General features: G+C 32.8%; 1 protein-coding gene across 1 annotated transcript in view; it reads left to right on the forward strand.

The window, feature by feature from the left end:
* Nucleotides 1-15785, forward strand: part of LOC308263899 (bifunctional heparan sulfate N-deacetylase/N-sulfotransferase 3) — a gene marked incomplete at its 3' end in the record, with an annotated part of 209860 nt that extends 194075 nt beyond the window's left edge. The window contains exons 9-13 of the mRNA XM_080697030.1: nt 254-428; nt 3674-3844; nt 5396-5505; nt 14119-14221; nt 15666-15785. Of these exons, the coding sequence (XP_080553156.1) occupies nt 254-428; nt 3674-3844; nt 5396-5505; nt 14119-14221; nt 15666-15785 (679 nt within the window). The remainder of the gene's footprint in view (nt 1-253; nt 429-3673; nt 3845-5395; nt 5506-14118; nt 14222-15665) is intronic.
* Nucleotides 15786-16283: the final 498 nt, after the last annotated feature.

A 16283-nucleotide genomic window follows, 5' to 3' on the forward strand; every position in this document is an offset into this window, starting at 1 on the left:
TATAACTTTGTGTTTTTGTTCTTTTCCTCTGATACCAAGCAAAATAAGATGTGTTTAGAAAAACATATTTGAAATGAATCCATAGTGCTTTGGACATCTTTCCCTTGCGATTATAGAGGACAAATACTTTATAGGAAACATTTTTTCTTTTTGTTTAGGAGACATGAATTTGTTGGACATCTCAAATATCTTCAGTCACCAGGATATGAGTATAAACCATAGTCTTATTTTGAGAAAAATATTCTTTTTCTAGGTATATGGATTTCTTCCCAGTTCCATCTAATGTCACCACTGACTTTCTGTTTGAGAAGAGTGCCAATTACTTTCAATCAGAAGAAGCTCCTAAAAGAGTTGCTTCCTTGGTTCCCAAAGCTAAGATCATCACCATTCTCATTGACCCATCAGACCGAGCATACTCCTGGTATCAGGTAAGGAAGACAGAATCCAATAGGGAAAAGGGGAGTATGAACAATGGTAGGTCATTATTAGCAATAGCTGTTATCTCAGGCGTTCATCACAAAGATCTGCTAGTTGGTTGACATTTGCAAAAAAGCAGGTATATACTTATTCCCTGAAAAATATACTTTCTCCATTAAATTTTCAATCTTTTATTAATTTAATAATTTTATTTAATAAATTGTGTTAATGCAATATAAACATTTAATTAAAATATCACAAAATATTAAGTACCTGTTTGTGCATATATACACACATTGAATATTATTACTTTTATAAAGGACTAAATTTCAAAATTTTCAGGTTTTGTGGGTTATAAACCCCACAACAGATTGCTTACTTCAGCTCTAAAATAATTTAAATGATTGCTTATGCTGTAGAAACACCTTAAGGGCAAAATATATAGGAATTCTTCATCTCTGGAAGCCCAATCTACCTAAATGTTTCTAGGCCTCTTTCTCATATACTCAAAGTCATTATGTTTCTGATATTGGTGGAAATTAGCATAAAAAACATCCCTTTGAAGTAATTTAACAGTCTCTAAAATATTTATACACCAAATAAAATTTTAGTTTAATAAAGCATTAAAGATAATAGCTGGGGGAAACTCTATCCCAGTGATAATTTCATCACCAAATGGAAATGATCAATTAAGATAATTCTAAGTAAAACACAAATAATTATGTAAGAAAAATTCAGTGGCTTTAGTCTCTATTATTTTGGCTATAACTTTTTCAATTTTGTAATTAAAATTTTTTTCTAATATTACTATTCTCATTCATTCATCAAAAAATGGTAATGTCTACCATACATAAAATACTATTTGAAGATATACTAATAAATATGGGTGCTATATTTGACACTGCTTTTCATCTCATTGGAGAAATACTGTATGTATAAATGAGCAAATTAAAAAGAAGTAATGATGGACTGACAGAATCATTCAATGATAAGGCCATCTCAAAGACTACCAGGGAAAATTTATATACATTAACTGACTGCAGCAAGGAACCTGGACACCATTAGAACCAATAGGCATTTTGTAACGAAGGGAAAATATTGTAAGAAGACAAAGTGAGGTAAAATTAAAATAACAAAGCATTCTGATAGGTTCAAAGCAGAACTATGTATAAATGAATTACTAGATTAACCTGAAAAAGTGGACCAAGATTTCTATTTTCGTGGAAACTATGAAGTTAACTTGAATGTAGAATTGAACCTCACTATGATGCAAAATTGCAAAGCACTAATAAAAGAATTAAAATATAAATATATAATACTGTGTATACAAATACTCCTTATTTGAAACTCTGCAGGTATGTTGGATATAAGGCTAATCCTTTTTTTCTTTTCTTTTCTTTTTTTTTTTTTTTTTTTGCATTACTGGGAATGGAACCAAGGGACATTCTACCTCCAAGCTACACCCCCTGCCTTTTTTTTTTTTAATTCTTTACTTTGAAACAGGGTCTCACTTACTTGCAGTGGCCCTCACTAAGTAGCTGAGGCTGTCTGCAAACCACATTTCTCCTGTCTCAGCCTCCGTAATGCTGGGATTACAGGTATGACTTCTTATCTATTTTTTATGTGTAGCACTGGGGCTTTTTATTTTTATTTGAAAACAGGGTCTAGCTAGGTTGATGAGAATCTACTTTCTGAGACTTTCTGAATTCTGCAATTCTCTTGTCCCAGCCTACCAAGTACTGGGATTACAAGTGTGTGCCACCATTCCCAGATAATCCTCCATTTTCTAAGTGAGCCACCTACCTCAAATCCTTCAGGGAGGCATACATGGGATATTTTACTCTCATTGATAATATTTCAAACAGCTAAGTTCTTTACAGTTTTGATATTAAAGAATAAAGTTCTTCAGCACTATGTTCTTTTGTTAATTAACCAAAGCATTTTCATAAATAGAAGTACAGATGGTCAGGAAAGATTTTGTGAGAGGGACAGTGTAGGAAAACTTCATAAAAAGTAGATGGAAACCTATATATGGATGTTGATAAGAATGTACATAATAGGGTGTAGAGACATCATAGAAAGCCAAGATCCATACAAATCCACAATTCTGCAGTAATCATTCATGCCAAACATAGAGAGCCATTTTCTAAATCAAATGCACAGTTTTACAGATGCAAATTGACAGATTTGATTTTGTACCTTTTATATTTTCTACTAAATATCTGGAGAAAAGGGAAATAAGCCTTAATTTAGTCAAAAAGAAAGAAGAAAATTGAAGCCTGGAAGCCATTTAGCACTAGAAAAATTAGTTTACAGAAAAAGAAAATTTCAAAGCTGCAAACTAACAAAACAGCATAAATATTTCAAATAAACCATCCCACATTGGCAAAATATAGGCCTTAACAAAGTCTACTAGAGTTTGTAGCACAGTAATTTCAATCCCAATTGCAATAAATTTGCTATTCAACTAGATGTGATAAACAGCTACAAAGTCACCACTAAGCCTGAATATTTATTGGTCAATTTAAGGAAAAGGTGATTTTCTCAAATCCATGGGCATGAGTATAAACCATTATAAAACACTTCTATTTTTGAATTGCTGCTTCCTGCATTTTCTGCACAATATATGACTCAGATTCACTGCAAAGGTTACCATTACATAAGATAATCTTGGTTTTTAGATGCTAGGTAATACATGATAAAAGCTGTAGATTTCAGATAACATATATGGCAGAGTTTTCTGTCAGTTCTCTATTTAAAATAGCCAGAAGGGATTTTCTAATCTAAAATTACATTACTAGGTGGATCAGAACTATTTGGAAGAACTTGTAGAGTGCTTATGTATTATGGATATACACAGATCATGATAAATGGTTTGCTTATGGGCTGAATAGAGGGCATTAATGCAGCTTTCAAAAGTTTACTTTCAGAATAAAGTATATACACTGAGGAAAGAAGTAAGTTGATTAAGGAATTTTGGAAATAAGGATTCAGCCCCTACCAAATATGTTCTTAAATATATATATATATATATATATATATATATATATATATATATATATATACTCATCAGTGTCATAACTTTAAATTTTGATGCTCTAAGCAAACATTTTTATCCTTTATTGGTTTCAAAACAAATAGCTTCCCAGCAAGGAGACACTTCTTCCTCTAGCTTGAAGACTTGTCTCAAAGATTAGTTTTTAATTATTTATGCCTCTGGTGCAAGTCGGTTTAATTATCCACTGTTTCATCATAGCATCAGCGATCACATGAAGATCCTGCAGCTCTGAAATTTAGCTTCTATGAAGTCATCTCAGCTGGGCCTCATGCACCCTCAGAACTTAGAAACTTGCAGAGGAGATGTTTAGTCCCAGGGTGGTATGCCAGCCACATCGAAAGATGGCTTGTTTATTTCCCTCCTCTTCAGGTATGGAGCAATACATATTTACATCATATGGAACAATCTCATTAAGCTGACTTTTCCTCAAGGATAAAGGAAATTTTTATTCATTAAAACATTACTAGCTTTTACTCTTTAGCTGTAAATAATGAGACTGCAGCAAAGGAAAATAGGTAGGTACAGGTAGAAAATTATTTTAATTTCTGCCATTAAGTATTTTAGGGTAAATTCCCTCTCTTCCACTTGCTAGTGCCTTTCTTGATTGTAAAGAATTTGAAAAGCTTTCTGAAAAGAATTCTGATTCTTATTCTGAAATGAATAAAGCTTGAAATAGAGCCTCTTTGCCAAAGAAGACAAATATTATTTTGTTTAATTGTCATTATTTCCTTTTGGAATCACCTTGCTGAATATTTTCTAAGTCCTATATTTTTATTAGCTTTTCTTCTTTTTTTTTGCCTGACATTAACTTAGATTCAAAAATTAATCTCTACATTTAATTGCATAAGCAATCTAGTGAGATAAGATGTGTTTTCTTGTGTTTCTAAACAGTGCTAATTAAATTCATATTTGAATTAAGTAAAGTTGAAAATTCAGTTTTTTGTTTGCATTAGCCACATTTCAAATGCTCAATAGCTGCATGGTAAACACAGCTGCAATATGACATATATATTATCACAGAAATTTTTATAACACAGTGCTAATAAAGACTACATAGAAATATTGAAAAATGGGTATGGCCAAGAGTTGCATTACAGCCTTTGTGGCCTTCCTTCATAGCCTCCTGTCATTTTGTCTTTTGGGGTAAATGTTCACTAGAGTATCAACATATACCTCTTTAGTTTTTTAAGAACTAGTGTCCATGTTCAGGTTCTCTGAGAATTTTTACCTTTTTCTCTGTATGGATCATCAAAGTATTTCTGAAAACCATACAGTGCTGCTCTTAAATGGAGCTGTGAAGAATAGCAGGTTTTGTCTCATTACACCTGGGTGCACTGAAACTTTCTTCTTTCCTGTGTGCTCCTTCCCAGCATAAACAATGAAATTGTTTTCTGTGGCTTTTTAAATTTATTTTGGTACTGGAGATTGAATCTAGGAGCATTCTATCCCCAAACTCTAGCCCCTAGCCCTTTTTATTTTGATGCAGGGTCTTCCTAAGGTGCCAAAATTCTAAGTTGCTGAAACTGGCCTTATACTTCTGCTCTTCCTGTTCAGCTTCCCAAATATTGACAGGTGCATGCCACTGTCCCTAGCTGCTTTACTTATTTCTAAACTTGGTTTACATTTGTGATTTCCTAGTCACGTTCCTCTTTTCTTGGTCCCCAAACTGACTTTTTAAAAATAGTGTTTGTAGGAATTCCAGATAACACAATATGAATGTGCTTAATTAGCATGATTTATTTCTTGTTTCAGGTCATTAATAAGGAAGACCTGATTGCATCTAATAACAATGCATGCAAGTACCTCATGAAAATGTTTCTCAATAAGTTCAGTGTACTGATATTTTTTCATATATTGTTATCATGTCTTTTTTTTCAACATGAGCTCTCTTGTAAAGTTATCATTTCTTTGGTAATTTAGTTGCTAATTATCGATGGGCAGCAGCTGAGAATTGATCCTGCTACAGTGATGGATGAAGTTCAGAAGTTCCTAGGAGTCTCTCCTCACTATAATTACTCAGAAGCATTAATGTAAGTTTATATACCAATTCGTTTTTTTAAGTGTCAACAGAGAACTGGGTTTGAAACTAGTTTCATGATGTGATTTTCAAATTAACTGTTTCTTTTATGCTGATAAATTTTCAGTTTGACATTAACCACCTGTGAAAGAACATTAAAAAACAATGTAAAGGATTTTCAATGGCACTAAACATAGATAGCAGAAGCTTCACTAACATCATTAGCCATTTTATATGATTGAGGTTCAGAAAGGAAGAGACCCCCAATAAATGAGAGAGAGTAGGAAGAATTAGGGAATTTTGAGCTTCTTTCCTGAGAACCATTTACTTGTTTACTATTTTCTTACTAACCTCTGTGGTTTTTATTTTCGTTCTCTATTTATTTTGTTACTGGTTATTGAACCAAGGGGTATTACCAAGGTACAACCAAGTCCTATTTTTTTTTTTTAATTTTGAAGCTGAGTTTCACTAAGTTGCTAAGACTGGCCATGAACCAGTGATCCTCCTATCTCAGCCTCCCAACAATCAGGATCAGAGGCATATACCACCATACCCAGAAACATCTATGTTTTTTATACAACTAATGTTGTAAGAGTTTGTAGAACTTAGTTCAAGTACTAACGAAGACATGGGCTTTAAGTATATAACATTCACTGTAACTTTGAAGAAAGGTGAAAGAGTTTGCAGTTAGAAATTCCAGTCTACTTTCTGCTTTATATCATTTTAAGTATTTCTTTAAAATAAACTTTTATTTTTTAAACCATTTTTTATTTTAAGTTGACTTGCTTTAAGTTATTGTTAATAGAGTATAGGCATTGTATTTTTCAGAAAAAAAAAGTGAAGTATTCTTTAGAGACATAATCATGTTTTCTTTTGGAATGATTCTTGACTTGCATGCTATATATTTGTCTCCTCTGTATCCAGCTCAGCAACAAATTCTGTTTGCATTTGTGCTGGCAAGAAAAGGCAATATAAACTTATAAGAACCAATAAGAAAACAGCATACTATATACACAGCACTGTGGGTCACTTCAGACTTGGTATGAACCTAGCTAAAATTATCCATTATAAATTCAGTGAGTAAAGTAGCAAGATAAGACATGTATAGTTCCTTAAACCACAGTGTCTGATGTAGCACAGCTACCCAAGATTTTCCCCTGCTAATAGAGATAATTCACTTCCATTCAGTATTTTTTATCATTTTTGTCTATCATCAATTGGCTTGAAACACCTTGTTAAAAATAGCTGTTCACTTGTAGAATATTTGGAAGTTTAATATCATTGGGTTACATCTAAAATGGTCTGCTTATACTTACCTGGCAGGGGATACCATGATTACAAAGGTGGTTTTCCCAGGTCCAGGCTTATCCATTGCACTTTGGATGTGCTGACCCCTGTGATTTCCCCAAATGTGGCAAACTCTGCTGCATAATTTGTGGTAGTGGGGGACTGAGTTCATGCTCTCCCCTGTAATAAAAAATGGTCTTCCTTCACTTCATGTCCTTTTTAAGTTGTTTATATAAATTCTGTCCCCACAGTTACTCATGTTAGAGTACTCTGAACTAACAGTTTTTTTTTTGATACATTGGGAATGCTGGGAATGCCTATATTTCCAAAATGTATGTTCTCAGAAATGTCACTTACTTAAAACAACTGCCAAGAAATCATTTATATAGTTTTGTAATTTAAATTTTCTGTTAAAGTAAAAATTATCTTGTTACTCTTTTAAAATTATGAATTTTTAAATTTATCATCTTTTATGAAAGTACTAAACTATAAAAGGATATGAATTCTCAGCTAACCAGATAAATATGATGCTTTACAAACAGTAAATGAAACAGGGTAAATGAATGACCTAGATCTATACTATGTTTTTTTTAAAATTTTATTTACATGTGGAACATATTAAAAATGGCATACATTTAGACTGTGCTTGGTGCCCTCTCCCCCCACCCTGGTTCCCCTTCTCCCTCTCTGAACAATGAGTGTCCAGGTTAACCATGCTATATTCATATATTAATACTTGTACACATATTTGTATGTAGCTCCTCCAATAATCAACCTCAGCCTTCTTCCTCTCCTCTCCTTCCATTCTAGCTTTGCTGAGATTTCCCTTCCATTATCTGGAGTCTCTCTGATATCCTGAATACTGTCTAGTTTGGAAATTTTAGAGAAGACATATGTCTATTCACTTTCTGTGCTTGGATGATCTCACTTAACATAATGTTCTCCATATCTTTCCATCTTCTTGTGAATGACATGATTTTAGAATTCCATTGTGTATATTTCCCATAATATTGCAACCCATTCATCTGTTGATGGAGACCTAGGTTAGTTCCATATTTTTTCTATTAAAAATTGTGCTGCTATGAATATAGGTATGCATATGTTACTGTAGTTCTCTGATTTCAACCTTTTCGGAAAGATAACTAGGAGTGGTATAGCCGGGTAATATGGTGGATCCATTCCCAGTTTTCTAAGGAATCTCCACACTGATGTCCATAGTGGCTGAATTAGTTTGTACTCCCACCAGCAATGTAAAAGAGTTCCTCTTTCCCCAAATCCTTGCCAGCGTTTGTTATTATTTGACTTCTTTATGCTTGTCACTCTGATTGGGGTTAGATGGAATATCAGTGTAGTTTTTATTTGCATCTCCCTGATGTTGTTGAACATCTTTTCATTCACCTGTTGGCCATTTGTATCTCATCTTTTGTGAAGTGTCTATTCAATTCAGTTGCTCGTTGCTTGAATTGGTTATTTGTTTTGTTAGTGTAGTCTTTTGAGCTCTTTGTATATTCTGGATATTAGTCCTCTATCTGAGTTGTGACTGGTAAATATCTTATTCCATTCTATAGGATTTCTCTTCAGACATCTGTTGGTTTCCTTTGCTGAGAAGAAACTTTTTAAGTTTGATGCCATCCCGTTTGTTAATCCTGGCCTTAATTTTCTGTGCTTTGAAGGTCTTGTTGAGAAAGTTACTGCCCGTGCCTATATGATGGAGTCTTGAGCCTATGCCCTGCACTAATAACTTCACAGTCTCTGTTCTAATTTTTTAGTCTTTCATCCATCTTGAGTTGATTCCTGTGCACAGTAAGAGGTAATTATTTTGTTCTATCTTTCTACAAATGAATAGCCAGTTCTCTCAGCACCATTTGTTGAAAAGGCTGTCTTTTCTCCAGTGTATGATTTTGGAATCTTTGTCAAAGATTAATTGACTACAGGTATATGAGTTTGTTTCTGTATCTACTATTCTGTTCCACTGGTCAATATGCCTGTTGTTGTGACAATACCATGCTGTTTTTACTACTATTGCTCTATAGTATAATTTGAAATCTGGGGATTTTGATGCCTCCTGCATGGTTCTTATTGCTGAGAATTTCTTTTACTATTCTGGGTCTTTATTTCTCGGTATAAAATTAATGACTGATTTTTCAAGGTCTATGAATAATGTTTTTGTTATTATAATGGGAATTACATTGAAACTATAGATGAGTTTTGGCAGAATGGCCATTTTGAAGGTGTTTATTCTGCCTATCCATGAGCATGGGAGATCTTCCCATTTTCCAAAATCTTCTTTAATTTCTTTCTTAATGTTTTATAGTTTTCAGTATAGAGGTCTTTTACATCTTGTGTTAGATTTATTCCTAGGTATTTTAATGGTTTTAAGGTTATAGTGAATAGAATTGTTTTTTTATTTTTCATTGTGGATTCATTGTTGGCATAAAGCAAAGCAACTGATTTCTTTAGATTGATTTTGTATTCTGCAAATTTGCTAAATTGTTTAATCAGCTCCAGAAGTCTTTTGTTTGAGTTCTTTGGGTCTTCTAGATGAAGCATCATGTTATCTGCAAATAAGGATAGTTTTATTTTTTCTCTTCCTATTTGAATTTCTTTGATTTCCTTCTCTTGTCTTATTGCTGTGGCAAGAGTCTTGAGAACGATATTGAAAAGGAGTGGTGATAGTGGACGTCCTTGTCTCGTTCCTGATTTTAGATGAAACTCCTGCAGTTTCTTCCCATTCAATATGTTGGCATTGGGTTTATTGTATTTTGCCTTAATGAGGTTGAAATATGTTCCTTCTCTTCCAATTTTCTGCAGTGTTTTTTAACATAAATAGGTGTTGGATTTTGTCAAATGCTTTTATAGCATCTATTGATATGATCATGTGGTTTTTGTTCTCAATTCTATTTAGGTGGTGAATAACATGTATTGATTTGTGTATGTTGAACCAGCCTTGCTTTTCTGGGATGAAACCAACTTGATTGTGTTGTACAATTCTCTTGATATGGTTTTGAATGTGTATAAATAGTATTTTGTTTAAAATTTTTGCATGTATCCTCATAAATTTGACTGTAATTTGACTTTCTTGAAGTATCATTATTTGGTTTGGGAATTAATGTGATATGGACTTATAAAAGGATTTGGGAAGAATTCCACCTCTTTCAATCCCCCAGGACAAGTTGTTAAATATTGAAATTAGTTCTTCACTGAAGGTTTTGTAGAATTTAGCTGAAAACACATCAGGGCCTAGGATTTTCTTTGATGGCAGGATTTTTATTGCTGTTTCTATTTCTTTTGTTGTTGTTGGTTGGTTTAGGCTTGCTATGTCCTCTTAGTTCAGTTTAGTTAATTATATATGCCTAGAAATCTATTTCTTTCATGTTTTCCAGTCTATTGGAGTATAAATTTTCAAAATAGTTTCTGACAATCCTTTTAATTTCTTCACTGTCTTTGGTGATGTCTCCTTTTTCATTTCTGATTTTAATAATTTGTGTTGATTCTTTCTTTTGGTTTGGTTGGACAAGGATTTGTAAATTCTATTAATCTTTTAAAAAAAACAGCTTTTTGTTTTGTTGATTCTTTGAATTGCTTTTTGTTCTCTATATCATTTATTTCTCTTCTGATTTAAAAATTTTCTGCCTTCTGCTGGCTTTGGGATTAGACTGTTGCAGTCTTTTTAGGTTGTTGAGTTGTGTCATTAGGTTGTTTACTTGGCGACTTTGCTTTTCTTATGTGGGCACTCAATGCTATATAAACTTACCTCTTAACACTGCCTTCAAAGTGTCCCATAGATTTTGGTAAGTTGTTTCTCTATTATCATTTAATTCCAGAAATTTCTTTATTTCTCCCTTATTTTTTATCTTACCCATTCATTGTTTAATAGTGTATCATTCAATCTTTATTTAAATAGTTTCTTTTGAGTTTCCTGTTTTTGATTTTTATGTTCATTCCATTGTGGTCTGAAAAGATGCAGGGAATTATGTTACATCTTTTGAATTTCCTGGTGCTTGCTTTGTGGCCCAGGATGTGATCTATTTTGGAGAAGGTTCCATGTGTTGCTGAGAAGAATGTATATTCTGTTGTTCCTGGTTGAAATATTCTGTATCTGTCTATGAGATTCATTTGGTCCATAGTTTGATTTAGTTCTAAAGGGTCTTTACTCACCTTTTGCTTTGAAGATTGATCCAGTGGTGGGAGAAGTGTGTTGAAGTCTCCCAATATGATTGTATTTGGGTCTACTTGAGATCTGATGTCCTGGAGGGTTTGTTTTACAAATGTGACTATACCCACATTTGGGGCATAAACATTTACTATCATTATACCTTCTTGGTGGAATGTTCCATTTAATAAAAGGAAGTGCCTTTCTTTGTTCCTTCTGATGTGTTTTAGCTTAAAGTATGTTTTGTTGGATATCAACTTTGCTACCTCTGCCCATTTTTTGGTCTCCATTTGGCATGGTATATATTTTCCCATCCTTTCACTTTCAATCTGTGAATATCTTTGGCTGTAAGGTGAGTTTCTTCCAAACAGCATATATTTGGGTTATGTTTTTTAATCCACATTGCCAGCTTATATCTTTTGATTAGTGAGTCAAATACTTTGACATTCAGAGTTATTACTGAAATATGATTTTTGTTTTCTGTCATTCTGTGTTCTAACTTCTGTTGGTAAAATATTATTTCTTCTTTACTTAGAATCCCTGCTTATCAATGTAATCTCTGGTTCTGTAAATTGCTTTTTTTTTCTTCTTTATGGTTTATTTCTTTAAGTATTTTCTCTAGTGTTGGCTTGGAATTCATAAATTTGAGAGATTCTGCTTATATTAAAACACTTTTGTTTCTCTATCAATTTTGAATAATAATTTTGCTGGATATAGCAGTTTTAGTTGGAAGTTGTTTTCTTCCAAGGTCTAGATAACATCATACCAGTTTCTCCTGGCATTCATGACTTGGGTTGTTTATATAATTTTTATTGTTTTGCCCCTAGCTGTCACCCATTCTTTTGTTCTCACTGCTTTTAAGATTCTTTCCTTGGCCTCTATGTTTGTCATTTTGATTACTACATGGCATGGGGAGGTCCTCCTTTGATCTTGTCTTAATGGTGTTCTGTATTTTCCTGAATGTGTAAATCCTAGTCTCTTTCCATGTTTGGAAAATTCTCTGAAATTATTTCTCTGAAGATATTATGAATGCCCCCCCCCAAACAAAACAAAACAAAAAAACCCAGTTCTACTAATTTATGAATATGGAGCAGGCTCATATAATATCTGAATGTCTTATCACTATGGTAGCTTCTGGAGTATACTGCAGTGTCTCTTATTTGCTCTGCAATCTATGTCAGCTTCTGAACCCACTCTCTGAGTGTTTGTGCCTCTCCCTTGCCTCTTTGCATTTAAGTGTCAGGGTGTCGGGAGTCATTGTTAATGAGTTCTGTGCTAGTCCCTGGTTCTGTGTATTTCCAGCCTATAATATGCGCCTCTGTACTCTCCACCTGGCGTTAAGGCCTGTGTTTCCCAACCCACAGGGGTGGAGGATGTTCAAAGTAATCTTGGAGCAAACCCTGTTGCCCTGTGCTGTTACTGCACCTTGAGCACCTTTACTGTTTTTGGAGGTTCTACCTGAAGTAGCCCATAGCGTCCTGTGGTGCACCCTGGGCACACACAGTTACCGCTGTGTCCCATGGAATACACTGGGTGCATGCCAATCCCACAGGTTCTCTGGGTGCACACTGTTGCCTCGTCTTGTTCTGGGTCTCTGGAGAGCTCACTGTGTCACTGAGTCTCATGGTCTCTGGGCCCACACGGTTACCTGTTCCTGTTCTGGATCTCTGGAAGAGACTGCTGTGCCACTGCGGGTACCACCTCTGGTGACCAAATGGTGCTGCTTAGGTGCTTGGGTGCAGCTCGCCTCTTAAAATTTTAGAACTTTATGACTGCTTTCAAACTCTTTTTTTTTTCATTCACTTAGAGTACATTACTGTTTTACAATTCTTGTTCAACATAAACTTAATTAATTCTGAAATTATGAATACAATTGCTATACCGACATTATTTTAGCCTTTAAGTTATGTGTTATATACTGTTTTGAAACTGACTGATCATTTGAATAGAAAAGGAAAACAAAGCCTTACATGGATTGTACTGAGTATAATGTAAAATAAAAAATATATATTTAAAATTTTGGCATGAATATATTTGTTTATAATTATCACCTAAGCCATTAATACCAAGACAAAAAGTCCTCAGATTTAAAAATACTAGTTAAGTTCCTGTACCTAGTAACTCATTTCTCAGCTAATTAATGCATTTGTTAAGCTTAATGAAACCAGTCTGTACTATATGAACTTTTAATTTACTTTGAAAGTTTCAATAAAAGGGCAGTGATAATTTTGAGTTCAGAGGATGAAGTAAGTGTGTGTGTGTGTGTGTGTGTGTGTGTGTGTGTGTTGTTTTGTGGATGAGGCTTAATTAAGTGATAAAGTACTGAAGCTGCTTCATATTTAGAAAGACTACAATTGTTTCTTATATCACTTAACTGGCAACCAAATTTATATTAACCAGGAGTTCTTTTGTAGCACACTGCAGGTGAGTTTATTTAAAATTTTGCCATAGGAAAACTTTCTTTAGTAGCAAAAGTAGTAAACATAGTAGCTAAAATCTATTGATTTTCAAGATTATCTATAAAAGAGCACCTAGATATGTTAAGTAGTGAACAAAAATAGGTGTGTGTGTGTGTGTGTGTGTGTGTATATATATATATATATATATAATTTTATATGTTTATTGCTTCAAATGCAATTTAATGAGTACTAATAGCTCCATTTATTAGAGGTTAAAACTGGAGAATAGAAAAGTTAAATGCATTTAACATGGTGGTGCATGCTGGAATATAATTATACAGATTATAGCTACAAAATTGTAAAAGTATTTACTCCATGGTACACCAAAACCATGTCTCTTTATTACTTTGTAATTATATGATACAAGTACTCTGTTGATTCTCAGAGATAGATGAACACTGATTTGTAATTTCTAAATGCTATAAGGGAAAAGAACAGACTTAAAACAGGATTACTTTCTCTTTTAAGACAAAGGAGGTAGCTTTATTAATTTCTATTAATAGAATATTTTCTGCAGAGAAGTTTTCTATCAAGGATTTGGCAAACTCATAAATATGACAGATGGACTGAGAATTCATAAGAATGCCAAAATACCTGATGCAAAGGGGTGTAATAAATATCAATTTATTTGGCTATGGATATATATCCAAACAAAAATATTTACTATATCTTACAAACTGCTTGAAAAAAAACTAAATATTTTTGGGTATTTTGTTTTTAATTTCAGTTTTAATTCTCACAAAGGTTTCTGGTGTCAGTTGCTGGAAGAAGGTAAAACAAAATGCCTTGGAAATAATAAAGGTAGAAAATACCCCCCAATGGATTCTGATGTAAGTATAGTGCTTAAAAACTACAAACTAAGTGTGCAGTAATAAATAATTATAATATATCTATTTTCTTAGAAAAGCAAGTAAAGTCAAAGTTCAGCCTTTCTAAAACTGAAAAGTGATATTGGGTTTTTATTATATCTAAGCTTCTTGCTTTTTTTTCCCAATTATATACCATTACCTACCAAGCAAGAAAAAAACAACAAAATATTAATAGCTTAAATCAAAACAAAGAGATAAGATATTATTCCAAAAAGAATGATACCTGTATAGACATTTTAGCACTAACATTTTTAACTAAATGAAAGACGGAACAAGAACATATCTACTAGAAATTGAAAATAGAATAAAAAATCTTATATTATACTGCTAAGTCACTCTGAGGTAGTAAGTATAGTTAAGTATATAGTTGTGTTTTTAAAACTCAGAAATTAAAATATTTTGAATTTTTTCTCCATAATTTTAATACATTATGTTAACTAATAATAATCAATCCTGAGTTGGTTTGAAAATCCTCGAATAATCTGAACTTATTTTAAAATGTTTATTTAATAGAACTTTGAGTATTATTTGTTGTTCCAGGATTGATAGAGACAGAACTTGTGCTCAAAATACTCATAATTAAATTCTGTATGAAAGGCATGCATAAGGAGATAAGGGAGAGATTTTGTTGTTTTGATAAAGAAATCATATTTTCATATCTCCGGGTTTCTTTTAATGAACATTAACATATACCTTAAAAGCAACATGAAATCAATATAATTCTAATACATTAAAAGAAATTGTAGGGTAATTAATTTTGTATTTTGGAAATACAATATAAAATATATTCTTTTTATTACAAGGCTATTTTACTAAATATTTATTAAAGCTAACCAATTTAAAAAAGCATCATAGATTGTCTTTCTTGTCATTGTATTTTACTTCGATTAATAACATAAAGAATTGATGTATGGATATAATGCATCAATAATTTTTTTTTTAAAAAGAGAGATAAGTTTACTGCCCCCCCCCAAAAAAAAAAAGAATTGAAAAGAAACATAGCAAGATTTGGTTAATTTTTTTTTTCAGGATATCAACTCTAGGTCTCTTACCAAGTTACTATGTAATATATACAGGGTTTATTTATAGAAACAATGTTTTTTATTTAACTCAAATAGCGTCCAGAGAAGCAGCAAATGTAAGGATTCTACATAGAGATAAAAAAGACAACTGTGTAGGCAAATAATGTCACCATGCTTTGCCTCCCTAATACAGAAAAATATGCAACTACCCCACCTCAGGACCATCAACAAAGCATTATAGGATGTACTAAACAAATAGTCTGCAGCCTTAAGAAAACTATAATCCAGATATGGTATGCATGATACTTATTTAAGTATAATCAAATCATATGAAATATTCTTTAATAAACAAAATAAAATTTACTTTTTTCTTGCCCTCTCAGAGCAGAGCATTTCTATCAAGCTACTATCGAGATCACAATATGGAGCTCTCAAAGCTTCTGCACAAACTGGGGCAACCTCTACCATCCTGGCTGAGAAAGGAGTTGCAGAAAGTGAGATAGCACTGAGAAAAAGCTTCTTGAGAATCCATCTTCCATATAGAATAATGCACCTTTTCCAAAGTTTCCAGAAGCCTTTCCAAATCTACTAAAAGTTTGTCAAAATGTACCTCTTCAAGCAAGAAAAAAAATAAAAAGAAAGTTATTTCCATGTGTAGGCAAGTGGATGATTTAGAAAATATTTTTTAGAAGAAGAAAGAAAAAATTATCTGCTACAAGCCTTTTGAGGCCTATGGCCTTTTTCTTAAACTATATCTGACCCGGTGGCATTATTGTAGACTACTGTATATTTATGTCTAAGTCAATAGCAGCAAACATAATAGACACAAATGCCTTTTCATTTTGTAGTAATACACTTTTATATCAACTAAGATTTTGTCCTCATCTCTCTATGAAGCAATTCTACAAAACAAACATGACATGAATCATAAATTTCAAAATCATAACACTTATGAAAAATGCCAAAAATTTAAAACTACTGCATTACTGTATTCTTTAGAA

Source organism: Muscardinus avellanarius, assembly GCF_963383645.1.
Source record: "Muscardinus avellanarius genome assembly, chromosome: 6".
NCBI classification, from domain to species: domain Eukaryota; kingdom Metazoa; phylum Chordata; class Mammalia; order Rodentia; family Gliridae; genus Muscardinus; species Muscardinus avellanarius.